The following is a 15,095-nucleotide window of genomic DNA, read 5'->3' as shown; positions in this document are numbered from 1 at the left end:
AATAAAATTGATGAGTCTCTCTTCATTTTCGAAATAATAATCATTAATCGGTGCAAATTATAATTATGTTTGTTGTGATTGTGTTTTAGCACGCACTGGCTCTTTCTAACTCTATCGATTGGGAAAGTGAATTCATTGTGTTCCGAATTTGTCCGCTCCTAATTAATGAATGGCGGAGTTTGACCCCAGAGGCGATTCTTACTTCACTTGTGTGTACTGATTGGGAAAAGTATTGGAACGTGAAAGAAGCTTGCGGCTAATTTGAGAGAGGCGTTTATTTATGGCTGAAGTTGTAAAAGGTCGCGACGAAAAGCTGCCCGAGTGATAATTAAATTAAATATTATAATGTTTGGAAACTTGCCTAACAAAATAAGCTTGTTAAGATTAATTTAATTTTGAACCGATTTGGAGAAATTGTGTTTTATTTTCATTTTATTTTAATTCGGCTCATCTATATAGAATTTTTCTTTTATATTAAGAAGAAAACAAAAACTTTTATCACAAATTATAATCAAATTAAAATAAAAATAAATTCCCTTCTTCATAATTCGCATAAAAAAGTTACAAAAGATTTCAAATTTAAACATCAATATTTGATCAAGAAATTCTCAACAATTTTCAGTAAATTTAAACACATTTGTATTAATTTGGCACATTTTACCATGAAAATATTCCAATTTGATCGTCATTCTTAAATCTGAAATTAGCTTCAAATAAGATTTTAATTTCTAATTATTGAACATTTTTCATTCACGTGTATTTAATTTTGTATATTCAGCCTTCCTGCAAAGTTTAAAATATGACCGATTTGCTAAAATTGCGGTTTCCGTCAGAGCCGAACTGCGCCGCTGTGCAAATTGAGCACTTTCTCGAATACGAGCACCGATCAGCGAAATTTCGGTCGCGTCGTAATTTGGCATATTAATTCACTTTCAAGAAAATCGGCCCAATTGAGCGGAACCGGCCGCCGCAGACGACTCCAAACAAATAAATAGCCTCTTAATCAACTTCTCTTCAGGAAGTTTGATTTTTTCAGACAGAGAAAGTGCAAGTTTATGGTCCAGCGTCCGAAAGCGACTATTCTTTCTACTAATGGCAACAAATTCGCCCCTCGGCACCGTTCGAATGCATCTCCTTTACCGGATTGAAATTTTTGTCTACAGTGCAGTAGCCCTCCTAGAAAGCGTGTTAATGGAATTTTGACAGCGACTGGCTTTTAGTGAAAGAGAGACGTGCGATGGCTTTTTAATTAGGCTTGGCCAAGGAGGAAGAAAAGAGCTGCTGTTGGCGACGTGCATTATTTTTATCAAGATGGGAAGCTGCCTTTTTAACTTCATGACTGAGAAGAGGAAACGCCTTGAAAACGTCCCATGAACACTATGTAATTATGCATCTCAAAAGAGAAGAGCGTGGAATGCGTTTTTCTATTGTGTAAAGAAAAGCAAAATGCCAAAACTCCATGTTCGTTTATATTATAATGGATTTTTAAAAATAAAAAAAAGCATAAATTTATTGATCAATTACAGCCTAAAATTTGAAGAATAAAAAAATACAAATTAAGAACTCTTTATATGATTTTAAAATAAGGAATGAATTTAGTAATTTAATTTATTGCTAATTATTAGTATCTATTTAAAATATTAATTTTTATTTTAAATACATATTTAAAATACTATATTTATTTTTTTTTAAAGTTTTATATAAATTTGTTTTAAATATTATTTAAAAATCATTTTCTTCTTGGCATTAGTGTTTTAAAAATTCAGACAAAAATAAATTTAATAATTGTTTGAATAAGATATATTCAAAATTTTATGAAGTCGACACACCCTTCTTTATAAAGCTTACAAATAAGAATAAAATATTCCACACCATCTCAACAATTGGCGCATCAAAATGTTTATAAAGGTTTAAAATTTAGATTTAAATTATTACATGATTGGCTGTTGTATTTTTTAAATTTGTTTATTATTTTAATTTGAGCTGCGTTCATTGAAATTATTTTCGTTTTTCTCATTTTATTTTTAAAGTTGTCACGATTTGGATATAAAAAGGGAAATAAAAATTATCCTCTCATTGTTTGTTTTCATTACAATATTTCAATGTACGTAAGCTACCATTTTTATTTTTTTTTTTTTTTATTCAAAATTATCATTATAAGGATTGGCTGGATCGAATAATAAAAATTTTAATCATTATACATTTTGGTCGTTTAAATAATTCAAAAATCTTCAACGGTCTCAAAGTAAGTTTTAATCGCTGTACCTTTCATTTGCTAAGGGTGGAGAAACCATTTGCGTTGACTGCGGTCGCTCTTCCGTTGACCCGGCACTGGACACCCCAATCAAGCATGTCACACAGACACTGACTCGCGCAATGGGTCGTCCTCTCCCTGCGCTGAGTGAGTTTGATCTTCGTCCTTCCCTCCGTTGACAACTGTCAAAAAAACGCACGTCCGCAAACTGGTCTCGAATTCCGGCACTCTGTTCCGATTGCGCACTCCTTCGACCGAATGTTTATCAGCCGACTGACTGACTGACTGAGGAATGATCAAAACAAACCGGTCCGCGAAAAGAGGTAACTGGCACTACTGCAGGCAGGATGCTTCGCCGCTTGCGGTGCAACAACTACTGACTACTGGCACTTTCCAATCCGTCGTTTGCCGCCACTTTTCGTGTTCGTGCCGGTCCGCGACAGGTGAGCGGCAGGACGGCAGGTGCCGTTTGAACTGCAGCGACACCTGGCAGCCGTTCTGTCAATTTTTTCAGTAGATCATACAAAAAAAGCAATATACAATGATTTAAAATACAATTAATTATTACTTAGTATAATATATTCGTAATTTTAATAAATCAAATTAATTAAATGGGCAATCTAAAGCATTATTGTTAACTCACAAAACATTTTATTCTTACAAAAAAATGTATTTAATTTATGGATTAATGATAATAAGACACAAGTTTTAAAAATACATTGATCTAGCTTTATTTTTAACCGAGATATTTATCATTTACATAAAAATCAAAGTAGCAATTTCCATGTCTCGATAATTATTATCACTCATGCTGTTTAAAATTAACTCGTCTTATAATATTTTCTTTTATTCGTATTCTCCTTTCTTTATAATAGCTCCAAGTGAGCTTTCAAGGCTTGGCTGCCTTCCAGACCTTTTCCTGGCAGTGCTTGGTGGCCTTGCAAGCCATGGCGTGGAATTCCGACTGGCACCAGTAGGAAGGCCCGAAAGTGCACTTCTTAGCGCCAAGCAGGTGGCTCCTGTTTCCGGAAGGAACAGGGCATATCTTCACCTGAGCGCACACATCATTCTTGTCGGCCAACTGGGCAACCAAAAGCATGATGCTTGGGCCGTACTCGTCGATCACATTACGGCACTGAAACAAAAATGTCTTTCAAAATCTATACCATTAAATTTATAAACAAGCAAAATAATTTACCTGCTGCTTCTTCGACTTGGGCACAACACTGCAGACCTTATCCAGAATGGTGGCGACGTCCTTCTCGACGCTTCCATCCTCCAGCAACTTGTCCATGGCCTCGACCACAACAAGGCACAAAGTGCACTTTTCTTCGGCGGTTTTAACAGCCTGGTTGCAGAGGCCAAGCTCCTGGCAGACTTGCTTTGGATCCAAACTCTGCACCAGCAGTTGGATTACGAGATCAGCGTATTCGTTGACAAATTCATTGCACTTTGTAGAAACGGACTTTGGCAGGTAGTTGCAGACAGTGTGCACTGCATTTTTGATGTCATCCTGTTGAATAAAGATACAAAAATTAAATTAAAATTATAGAATACTTGATCTTTTCAAATCAAAATCGTTTTGTTTATATTTAGATTAATCATAATGGAATTTAATTATAAATCAATTTACCTCAGTGGCATTGTTCTTGAGCATATCATCCAGCTGGGTCATGACGAACTCGCAGATGACGCACCTGTTGTCATCTTTAGCATTGGACACAGCCTTGACAAGTTCATCATCTTTCGGCAAGACAATCTCATTGGTTTCAATGTGAGCCTGCTTTTCGTCATTGCCCGTCATCATTTCACTCTCAAACTCCTTAGGGCCGCACATCTTCAAATTTGTGCAGACCTCCTCAGGTGTGTACTCGGCAATCACCATATCGATCAGCTCCTCGGAGTACTTGTCGACAAATGTATCGCACTCGGCAACCATTTTCTTTGGCAAAATGGCACAGACCGATTCCAACGCCTCTTTCACACTGTCCTCGGTGCGATTGTCCTTGAGCATTTTGTCCAGCTGCTGCATGGCGTACAGACAGAGAGGACAGGTCGGGTTGTCTTTCTTGTTGTCAGTACTGGGCAAAACCTCAGGGATTTTGAAAGTAGGGCACAATCCAAGACTGGGGCAAACCTAAAAATTGAAACATTTCTTGTATATGACCAAAATAATGACGATTTTTTTATATACCTGGGAAGGATCGACCTCCTGAGCAAGAAGAGCAATCAGGGCATCGGCGTAGGTGGAGACAAAGCTTCTGCACTGAGGGCCAATTGACTTGGGCAAGTGATCGCAAGCCTCATCAACAAACTCCTTGATCTCAGCCTCGGTTGATGGAAGGGTCAATTCCTGCTGGACGTAGTGCAGGAAGTACTGACAAGTCTCACACTCGACTTTGTTTCCACCAATCACGCTCTGGGGCATCATCAGTTCAATGGGTAGGGCAGGAGGAAGCGGTACGAGGATGTCGGAGTTTATGACCTGGACATTGGACTCCTTCTTGGTCAAGGGCACTCTGGCCAGTTCGGGAACCTTGGTTTCGTCTCCACCAATCAAGTGCATCCTGAGAATCACCCGATTATAAATAGCAAATAATTTCATTAATCTTAACTTACTTGTGTCTCTGCCTGTAGAGGTCACCCTCATGCATTCCCAGCAGAGGCCTCCTCTTGACATCTTCGTGGCAAATTCCAGCAAGGTCGCAGACCATGCGAGGCTGAAGTTCGGCACTGAGGAAGTGGTAAATCATGGGGTAGTACTCGCTGACCAGGCTGAGGCACTGCTGCTTGAAAGAGGTCTTGGTCTGCTTGCAGATTCCAACAAGAACGTCCTTGAACTCCTCCTCGGTGGTGTTAGACACAAGGACATCACGAAGGTGCTGCACAAGGTGCTCGCAGAGGTCGCAAGTTTCGTCTTTTTCGTTCCTGTGGGCGGTTGCAAGAAGAGGCTGGGCGTGTTCATGGTGCTTAGCCTAGAAGGATTTTTTTTAAATTCATTCAATCTATAAATAAGCAAAATCACCAACCTTGCAGGAGCCAGAAAGGTCGCAGACCTCCCTGGCGTTGAAGTGCTTCCTAATGTGTCCAGTGATATCATCAGCGTGGCTCAGCACAATCTCCCTGCATCCAAGAGACAAACTGCCCATCTTTCCACACAGCTGCATCAGTCTTTCCACAATGTCCTTGTCCGTGACAGACTCGAGTTTGGGCTGAACGTCATCAACGAAAGCATGGCAATCGCCACACTGCTGTCCGTACTTGGTGTACACCTGGTTGAGGGAATTTTCAGCCAGGAGGCGGTCGATGCGGGCGTTGTTGCAGAGGCCAGCAGTGGTGCAAACCATCTGGGGGTTCATCTGCGAGGCCAGAGCGTCGACCAGGTCAGGAATGAAGTCATCAAACACCTTCATGCATTCTTGGTTGATGATCTTGATGGGGATCAACTTGCAAGAGCCTTCGAAAACCTCTTTGAGCTCCTCCTGAATTTTAAAATTGATTCATTTAAGACATAGATTTAAGGGAAATTTAAATTATGTTCACCTGAGTTTCGTTGCTCTCGAGTTGATCTCTGGCCTGAGTGACCATGTCTTTACAAATGGTGCAAATGTCATCATTGTCAGCCTCCAACTTCTGGTGCTCCCAAACAGTCTGAATGCAGTGCTTCACAGCCCGGCAATTATGAGCAGTCCTAATAAAATTATAATTCTCTCGTAAAAACAAATCCAAAATTTTCTACAATTATAAGCTCACGTGATGTTATGACACCAGTAGGTTGGCCCAATGCCGCATTCTTTGGGGAATTTTTGTCCTTTGCTCTCATCTTTGCTGATAGGATTGGCCAATGCCCCTAGAATTTTATCAACTCAATTTAAAAATTTGACGCAAATTTATTTATAAAAACAAAAACGTGAACTAAGTCAACCCAGTTAAGCCTCAGTGTTTGCTCACTCAAAACGCAAAACTGCACCAATGGGGTCGGAGGTTATCAAACGTAGACGACCTTTGATAGCTGCGACGGGTGTTACATTTCAATGAAAGAAAACAAGAATCATGTGACAACGCATGAGTAATGCCCATGTCGTGTCCAATTTAAGCCCGCATTTGAATTAGTTTCTGGAATATAATGAGAGTCTTTATGATTGTAACTTCCTGGTATGACATTAAATTCATTTTCAAACACTTTTACGTGCTTTTATGTATGTAAATTCACTTCCCTCATATGAAATGAAACCAAACGAATCTAATTTTGATTTTTAATTAATTTAAAAACTATTAAAAAAAAATTATTTGAAATGTGAGATCTTCTTAATTACGCAACTTTTCTTTTATAGCTCAGAACGTGATCCCCTAAAAAAAATGCATCAAAAAAGATTGCGAATAATATCGGGACGGGTTATTGATCTGAAACAAATGTTGCTACAGAACAAACTTGTCACTACAAGCATATTATTTTGACGCAGCCTGGCAGTTGCGCAACCAAAACAGCGAATATCATGACTCGTCTGTAAACTGTTATGTTGGTGACTACTGTATATATTGTACTGTTGGTAACACTGTAATAAAGGTCAGAATTATCTTGGAACCCGAACCGACCGGACGTGTTATTCCGTTCTCCGCACTCTACGAGCGGCCAGAGGCCGCCAGGGCCGGCAAGTGGCCGCCCTTGTAACACCTCAAAAACAGGCCACCTCCAGACGTAACAAATGGCGACGAGGAAAAACTAATTTCGGTGAAGGAGGAAGAGGTGAGCGGAGCGAGAAAAGTGCGAGAACGGCGACCACGTGCAGCGTGTGGTGATTCCCCAAAATTGGCTTGGGTTGGTGTCCGGAGGCGGACCTGTCCGGCACCAAAAGAGACCTCGAAGGAGCCAACGAAGAGTTTCCGGCGGGAGGAAAGTCGGGCAAGAAGAAATTCTCCGCGTGAGGCTGCGAAAAGCCGGGCGTTACATCAGCCAAAAACGAGGTGAGAGTCAGCAGACATTTTCAAGTCGAGGCGGCCAGCCGGCCAAGTGTGAAAGTCGGTTTGGCCAGAGATCAAGAGACCCGCGGCCCAGAGTGTTTTTGCGAGCAAAGTCGCAGCGGCAAGAGAAGGGTGAGCAGAGTCACCTGCCGCAAAGTACGAAGCGTGACAGCCGTTCCTCGGACAAGGGAAGAGGACGGTGTGTGTCGGGGCGTCAGAGAAGGGCGTCGCCGAAAAGGGTCAGAGTGCGACCCAGTGAAGAGCTCTCCCAGGGTGGGAAGCTCACCGTGTTCGTCACCTTCAAGAAAAAGGGCCAGAAGGGAAAGGAGGAAGGAGGAGGACTTGGGCTCGTCATCGTGAGTTCGAGTGGAGAGAGACCACGAGCCAAGTCTTGTCTTCAAGTGCAGAGTCTGCTGAGCGCAAGAAAGAGGAAAGTGAAGGGCAAGTTGAGTCCAGGGAAAACCAGCGGCCACCAGACAGAGGACGTGTGGCGCTGTCGTTCGTACGAGAGAGACGCCAGGAGGAGGCAGCCGCCTTCTCTGGCCAACGTGTGAGTGACTCGGAGGGTGCAACCGCATCCTCGAGCCTTCGACCTGAGTTGAGGGGATCTCCTCAGGGGTCGTTTAAGAAGTGCCAGGCGAACAAGAGCCTGAGGTGAAAATTCCTGAGACGAGGAGGAGAGAAAAAGAAGAAAAGCAGCAACTGGAATTTCAGGCCGTATCCAGATTGCGTGAACATTTTTCGGTGAAAATAAGTTCAGTGAATATTTGAGATTGAGAAGGATTTTTAAGAGTTCTGAGTTGAGAAAGTTTAGAGCAAATTTGAAAATTCAAAAGTTGAAAGTAAATTCAAAATTTCTAGTAAATTTCAAAAGTGCAAAATTTGTAGTTCCAATTCAAGAGTGAATTTAAAGTAGTTCTCAAATTGCATTTTTGAAACCAAATTCTTGTGCATTAATTCTCACAAATTGGAATTATTGATTGATGGATTGATGGTATGACATCTTCTTAATTGTCTTAAAATAAAATAATTGAGTTTTTATCTTAGGCGGGAGATGTTATGTTGGTGACTACTGTATATATTGTACTGTTGGTAACACTGTAATAAAGGTCAGAATTATCTTGGAACCCGAACCGACCGGACGTGTTATTCCGTTCTCCGCACTCTACGAGCGGCCAGAGGCCGCCAGGGCCGGCAAGTGGCCGCCCTTGTAACACCTCAAAAACAGGCCACCTCCAGACGTAACATAAACCTTGACGTTTTACGACTCATCGAAGAAGTTATTGACGCCGTGAAATTTCCAATTCTTTAACTTAATTTTTGACTAAATATATAAAATATGTTTGCATGTGCAAATTATGACATTTTGGGGCCGGCACTTTTGTTAGAAAGTGAAAATGGTTCGGAATTTAAATGGCCATAATTGGACTAAAAGAGGCGAAAGGGTTGTCAAACTTTGACAGAACTTTGCAAAGTCCAGAATCTCACCTGCGAAGCAGACGGCCAGTAACAAACACGCCCAAGTGTTCATGGTCAACAAAGTGACCCGGTCAGTCGCCTGCTGACTTTGAATTGACGTATAATTGGATCAAAACGAAGCCTCACAAACAATCAAGTCCCGTGATCAATTTCTTCCTCTTTCTACTGCGATGTTTGTGATTCTCAGACTTCTAAAATCACAAAATTAGCAGCGCACTGCCATCTGGCAGTGATAAATGAAGACTCGAACGAGTTGGAATTTTCATTGGCCAGTTTTGATCACGTGATTAAATTGATGATTTTGATTGGTCAGCTCATTCTACAGCAATCAATAAGATAACTCCTGACAGATGGCAGAGCGAGCAAATCTCTGCACAGATCTCGGCCATCATCCGCCAGGGTGCTCTGAGGCTGCGGATCGGTCGTGTTCGGTGACGTTTGGCCAGCCATCAGACAAACCCTTATTAATTTTTTAGAAAAAATCTTGAACCGCACAATTTTCTGCCGTTTCGGCGGCCGCGGCCGAATCGCGTGTGCAGCACTCGTCGATTTCCAGGCGCCGCTGCGAGTTGAGGCGCCAATCGGAGCGATGCGGGCTGCGTGAATCTGTAGAAAAGGCGACTGGTGCTCAGTTGGTGCTCATCTATGGAGGACGGCGGGCCCCTGGCATACCCCAGACAGGTCAAGCCTGGCTGGACGGCGCACGTGAACCGCGATGGTCGCCTCTACTATTGCAAGTAGGTCACCGCTGATCTTATTTCCCGTCGGGATTTTATTTAATTCTTGGAAATTTTTCAGTCAACTAACGAAGTCTGCCTCCTGGTTGCCGCCCGCTGACACTTACGATGTGACTTCGGTGCTGCCCTTTGGCTGGGAGGAGGCCGTGGATAGCAATGGACATTCCTACTTTATCAAGTATTTTTTCCAAGAGATTTATTTGCCTTTATTATTATTATTTAAAAATTATTAATATCCGCAGTCATGTAAACCAGACGACAACGAAAGAGCCACCTCCGAAGGATTGGGCCCCTGAGGAAGCTCCGCCCAAACCGCGACGTGTATCTTTAAATAGGGACGCTAAGCAAGGATTTGGTTTTGTTGCTGGAAGTGAGAAACCAGTCATTGTGAGGTATGAAGATGCTGTGATCTCTTCTCACGCTAGCTTTTTTAATGACTTTCACTTTGCCCACACCTTTCACTGATGAAATTATTTCTTTTAAGATTTGTAACTGATACTGGACCCAGTGATGGCAAGTTGCTACCTGGCGATCAAATTCTGGAAATCAACAAAGAGGACGTTCGGAAGGTAGCCAGGGAACATGCCATTCATTTAATCAGGTCTTGCCCCGACAAAGTCGAACTGCTCGTTTGTCAACCTCCTTTGGACAATGTAATTAATTTTACTATCCTCAAATCAATTAAAAACTAAATTTCCACTAAAACAGTCTGCCAGAAAATCCGCTTTGTTGAGTGTGGCCAAAAAGGCTAAACTACGAAGTCATCCTTCAAGAGTTAGATTTGCCGAAGGCGTCGTAGTCAATGGAACCTCAGCAGTAAAGATCTGTTCACCTCGTCAATAATTTAATTCAACGTATTTTTTTATGCAGATTGCTGAAAAGGGATTGGCACTGATGCCAAATGTGTTAAAAGTTTTCCTTGAAAATGGTCAAACAAAATCGTTTAAATACGACGGAAACACGACAGTACAAGACGTCACAGACTCGCTCCTGCAGAAGCTGGGAATTCTTGCTGGAGAGCATTTTTGTCTAGTTCTGGAGCATGTAACAGGCAGGAGGAACAAACTCACTCTGCTTCAACCTCACCAACATCTGGCAAAAGTATATTCAAAACAAAAAATAAATATATTTTTATATAAAAATTTTAATCAGATTGCTTCTCGGCCGGGCTCGCACAACCTGAGGTGCTTATTCCGCATAGTCTTTGTCCCTGTTGAACCTGAATCCCTTCTACACCGAGATCCTGTTGCTCTGGAGTACCTGTACTTGCAGTGCTGCAATGACGTTGTGCAAGAGAGGTTTGCTCCAGAGCTCAAGTACGAAGCAGCACTTCGATTGGCTGCGCTGCACATTCAGCAGCATGCAATGGCTAACAACTTGCAGGGAAAATTGGGCGCTAAAAATATAGAGTAAAATATTTATTCCTTGCAAAATTAAATTCAAGCTAATTGTTTTTTCCCAACTTAGGAAAGAGTTCGGTCTCGAGAAGTTTGTTCCAATTTCGCTGATGGAGTCTATGAAAAGGAAAGAGCTCCGCAAACTCATCGGCCACTTTCTGAAGCTGTGCACCACCCAGCCAATGTCTGACATGCAGGCCAAGCTCTATTATTTGCATATCATTAGCGACTTGCCCAGTTACGGAGCCAAGTGCTTTTCGACCAACATCAAAGTACACCAATTTTTAAAATGTAAAGACTTGATCTTCATATTGTGTCCTCTTTAGGAAACCAACATGGAAACATTGATCTTAATCAGCCCCAAATTTGGAATTAGCCAAATATCTGGCATGAGGAGCAACACTGTGAGTGTTTTTATTTTTTTATTATCAAACACACTATTCTAGATTTATTTATTTTAATTGTAGCCCATGCCAATTGCTGATATTCAAAGTGTGCGGCATGTGATGGTGTCAAAGCAAGACGAACTGTCGACCCAAGTGACTCTGCACCTCTTAGGTGCAGATCAAATTTGTCTCACCATGGAGGAAAAGGACGCAGAAGAAATGGTCCTGGTGCTGAAAGGCTACTACCACCTGCTGACAGGCATGCATTTGTCAATAGACTGCCCACTCGAGGACCCCACTCCCGCTTATGATGCAGGTAATTGAATAATCGCATTCACCAGAGGGGCTCCCCTAATATGCTGGTTGAATTTTTTTCAGTGCCGCCTTATCAGGGCTTCCACTTGGTGGTGCCTGACTGGTGGAGTTACATTGCCGCTAACAACAAGTGCCAACTAGTCAATTTGGCTGTACCGCCTCCTTATCACGCAGCTGTAAGTACACAGGAAGCTTCTGCTTTTACAAGTAATCTCATTTGCTTTAAATTAAATTTGCGTTTTAGGATGGAAAAACGGTGGATAGCAACATGAATAGCATGTAAGTTGTAGAAAATAAACAAAATTTATAAATTAAAACCTAATCGATTAGTTCAAAATAGAAAATTAAGTAAAGAAAATTATGAAATAAATTGATAATTATTTAAAATGTTACAATATTAATTTGATTTGATATTAAAATTATTTGAATGTGAATTTGAAAATTTTTTGCAAGGTCGATTACAAATTTTAATTTCCAGGTTGAGGAATGCAAATAAGGAAAATCGTCAATCCAGCAGCGAGGACTCAACCTCTCCAGAGACAAACGATGAAGCGCGGCAGCGCCTCTCTGAGATGCACCGCCTGGTTATGGCCTCTGAGCAATACCTCACAGAACACGACGAAAAAGAGAGTGATTCGGAGGGTTCTTCTCAAATGAGTTCTCTGCTGGAAACTGAGCAGTCAGAACTCAAACACAGTGATTCACTGCTGCTTCTTGCCCATGGAGGACACAAGCCAAACTTCGAAGAGGAAATGAGCGCCGTTGTGCGCAGTCTTGAGATTAATGGAGATACTACTGAGAGCTCGGACACAGACTCCCTCTCCACTCCGACAAGCAGCCCTTCGCACAACAAGGGGGGCATCAGGCCTAACTCGCTGCTCAAACCAAGTGACTCGAGCTTCGGACTGCACAGTCCAGATAATGTACTTCCTGCAAACTGCAGGTCCAACAACGCAGATATGAAGGTCAGTTAAATTTTTAATTTTTCAACGCAAAAAAGACGATCGTTACGAAAATTAGAGATTTCATATGATTCATTATTTTATAGTTTCATTTATTTTAATTATTTTGCATTTACATCTTTTAGGAAATTCTTCTTCGTCTTCAACAAGATACCAGCCTACCATATCACTTTGCCGAAGGCACTTTATATTTAGATCCAGATATTATAGATCTTACCATGATACCTCCACCAATAACTCCAGATAATGTGAGCATTCGATTATTATAGAAGTTCCTCTACCTTTTAAATATCATTATCGGCTATTTAATTGTCTCATTAATTGCATTCGATTTCAGCTGGCTTTGTCGTTTTTGGATTCTCCCAGCAGCCCGCCAACCCCTTTTGCTGATCAAATTCCAATGTTGGATAGAAACTTTCTTCCCAGTCCACTCCACAATGAATGGGACCAAGACATGTTGGACGAGCTGCTGGACAGCAACCTCGACTTGGACGAATTTTTAGCAACTGTGGTGGTTCCTGCGCCGAACCAGTCTGGTATCATGGAACTGACCCCTGAAGAGGTATCGGCGTTCATCATTCCACCTCCGCCGCCGCCAACACACAGCAACATTCTGGTAATTTGATTTATTCCACGGCTTATGGGGTTTTAACCACCATTTTAGGCAAACCTCAGTCTTTTTGGGCCAAGAAATCACAATGTCAACAATTCAGCTAGAAGCAGTCTCATTTTCAGAAACAGAGTAAGAGGATCTAGAGATAGCAGGATATCTCATTGTCAGTCGATGTTTTCTCAAAGTTCTAATAATAATTATTGCAAGGTGGAAATTTCTACCTTATGTTTTGAATAATAATATAATAATTTTGGCATGATTTTCTATTTCTGTATTCAAAATTTTTGGAAACCTTATTTTTAAATCCAAGATATTTTTCAAACTGAAATCAAATTTTAAACATTGCACGGGGAATTTTCACCATGTTTTTGTCTTTAAAAATCCCACCAAATTGAGAGTGATTGATGTGAAGAGTTACCTGTTGTCCGTCGCTTGCCTACGTTGATGTTTGCCTGCTATTTTAAACCATCTTCTCACAATATTTTAAATTCTGTGTTGCACCATTGTATTCAAATCCTTTCTTTGTGCCAAACTATAGTTAATCATTTGAATTTCAGAATAATATGGTGAAACTGGAGAAAATATCAACAGCTCAAGCCAAGGACAAAATCAACCAGCTGTCTGAGCACCTTCTGAATTTAGCAGATCAGTGTCGAGGCTACGTTGCTGCCGGAGGTGGCGAGAACGAAGACGTCAACTTGTACAGAGCCACACAGACAAAACTCTGCAATGAAGTACGAGCTCTTGTTGCCAGTAGCAAACTTCTAGTCCAAGCAGCAGCAGAGGTATGTGCAAAAAAGAACTTATTGGATTATAAATTATTTTACTATTTTAAATTCAGGGCCTTCGAGACAATCTGGAGGGCACTTTGGCCAATTGCCTCAATTCCCTAAATAATATCTTCAGTCTGTCGGAGGAGCTCTGCTTAAACACAGATGCGCCGTCACACACTATGAGTCTAATTTTACGAAGCCGTGAGGTGTGCGAGTGCCTGGTAGCGACCATCAACTCTATCGACAACCCCAAGTCTACGAGCAACGTGCAAAAATGCGCCGAAGACTTGGTGAACGCCTTAACCTCCCTGCTCAAGGGTCTGAAAGTGCTAGGCAGCTGAATAAGCATGCCCTGCAACTTGTTCAACCACCATAAAAGGACTGAGAGTTGCTTGAATGTTGATAACCAGTTGAAGGCAGTTTTAGCTTTGATTTATCGCTTGAATTTAAAACTGCAGCATTTTTAAATCCATACATTAAAAGAGAGTTGGTGGCTGAAAAGTTTAAAACAGGAAAAGCCCTGGTCGATTTAAAAAGAGTGATTGCTTGATTATGAAATTTTGACCACATAATGTTATTGTATAACCAAAGATTTTAAACGCTATATAATGTTAAGCTGTATAACTGTATCTGTGTGTTCTACTCATCATTCATAGACATAGAGATGTCCTTTGATAGACCATCGATCATTGGTTAGCCTTTCGTCAGTTTATTTAGTATTTAAGCTTCTTGAAATCCTTACAATTATCATTTGCCAAGAGAGATTTAAAATTATATTCCTCTGTGAACAAATATTTTTTGTGTGATACCACCACATATGCGTCGAAGGAGAAACAGATTTGCTTTTTTCCCCTTACAATTATATAGATTATGTTGTGAATGTGTAACATGATGCTCTCTTATTTGTCAAGTTTTGGGTAAAGCTTTGTACTTTTTTAAATAGTAAAAAAATGTGTTAACGGAAAGGATCTGACTGAACAAGTAAATCATGAGCTGCAATATTAATAGCAAGTTCTACAGGAACACCGTTTCAATGTTATGAATCATTTAATACCATAGTACAAAAATGGGTACTCGATTTAATTATTTAAATTTGATTGAATTTACTTTTACGCACATTCTCAGTTGCATTTGTCTTGAATATCAAATAAAAAGAGTCAATGTATTTCTACTGGAAATTTTCAATTATCATTAAACCAATATATAGGCTAAAAATT

At 40.9% G+C, this 15,095-nt stretch overlaps 3 protein-coding genes across 3 annotated transcripts in view; 1 reads left to right on the top strand and 2 right to left on the bottom strand.

Moving 5' to 3' along the window:
- Positions 1–2,627, bottom strand: part of LOC132204720 (ras-GEF domain-containing family member 1B-like) — a 72,295-nt gene extending 69,668 nt beyond the window's left edge. Inside the window, exon 1 of the mRNA XM_059633419.1 lies at positions 2,266–2,627. Coding sequence (XP_059489402.1) covers positions 2,266–2,294 — 29 coding nt within the window. The 5' untranslated portion in view covers positions 2,295–2,627. The remainder of the gene's footprint in view (positions 1–2,265) is intronic.
- A 339-nt stretch (positions 2,628–2,966) lies between these two features.
- LOC132204579 (prosaposin) lies at positions 2,967–8,875 on the bottom strand. Its single transcript, XM_059633180.1, has 9 exons — positions 8,705–8,875; positions 6,008–6,104; positions 5,798–5,945; positions 5,284–5,736; positions 4,874–5,229; positions 4,449–4,821; positions 3,888–4,391; positions 3,453–3,767; positions 2,967–3,389 (listed from the first exon to the last, which is right to left on the bottom strand). Exons 1-9 carry the CDS (start codon positions 8,745–8,747, stop codon positions 3,144–3,146), a joined length of 2,535 nt encoding a protein of 844 aa, XP_059489163.1. The 5' UTR covers positions 8,748–8,875; the 3' UTR covers positions 2,967–3,143.
- Positions 6,809–15,049, top strand: LOC132204578 (FERM and PDZ domain-containing protein 4). Its single transcript, XM_059633178.1, has 18 exons — positions 6,809–9,432; positions 9,494–9,610; positions 9,675–9,824; positions 9,917–10,085; positions 10,141–10,248; positions 10,303–10,533; positions 10,585–10,841; positions 10,900–11,101; positions 11,156–11,233; positions 11,297–11,531; positions 11,594–11,706; positions 11,775–11,809; positions 12,009–12,495; positions 12,618–12,740; positions 12,830–13,108; positions 13,157–13,234; positions 13,663–13,890; positions 13,947–15,049. Exons 1-18 carry the CDS (start codon positions 9,341–9,343, stop codon positions 14,217–14,219), a joined length of 3,255 nt encoding a protein of 1,084 aa, XP_059489161.1. The 5' UTR covers positions 6,809–9,340; the 3' UTR covers positions 14,220–15,049.
- Positions 15,050–15,095: the final 46 nt, after the last annotated feature.

Source organism: Neocloeon triangulifer, unplaced genomic scaffold, assembly GCF_031216515.1.
Source record: "Neocloeon triangulifer isolate White Clay Creek 2 clone unplaced genomic scaffold, ASM3121651v1 ptg000022l, whole genome shotgun sequence".
NCBI lineage: Eukaryota > Metazoa > Arthropoda > Insecta > Ephemeroptera > Baetidae > Neocloeon > Neocloeon triangulifer.
Note: the sequence above shows the minus strand (reverse complement) of the source record. Positions and strands in the feature narration are given on the sequence as shown.

Excerpts from the sequence above, each read along its gene's own strand:
- LOC132204579 (XM_059633180.1), bottom strand. The coding sequence starts at position 8,747 with ATGAACACTTGGGCGTGTTTGTTACTGGCCGTCTGCTTCGCAG. Across the intron at positions 5,946-6,007 it reads TACTGGTGTCATAACATCAC|GACTGCTCATAATTGCCGGG; the intron begins GTGAGCTTATAA and ends TAATTTTATTAG. Across the intron at positions 3,390-3,452 it reads CCAAGTCGAAGAAGCAGCAG|TGCCGTAATGTGATCGACGA; the intron begins GTAAATTATTTT and ends TTTTTGTTTCAG.
- LOC132204578 (XM_059633178.1), top strand. The coding sequence starts at position 9,341 with ATGGAGGACGGCGGGCCCCTGGCATACCCCAGACAGGTCAAGCCTGGC. Across the intron at positions 10,086-10,140 it reads GTCAACCTCCTTTGGACAAT|TCTGCCAGAAAATCCGCTTT; the intron begins GTAATTAATTTT and ends CCACTAAAACAG. Across the intron at positions 11,532-11,593 it reads CACTCCCGCTTATGATGCAG|TGCCGCCTTATCAGGGCTTC; the intron begins GTAATTGAATAA and ends AATTTTTTTCAG.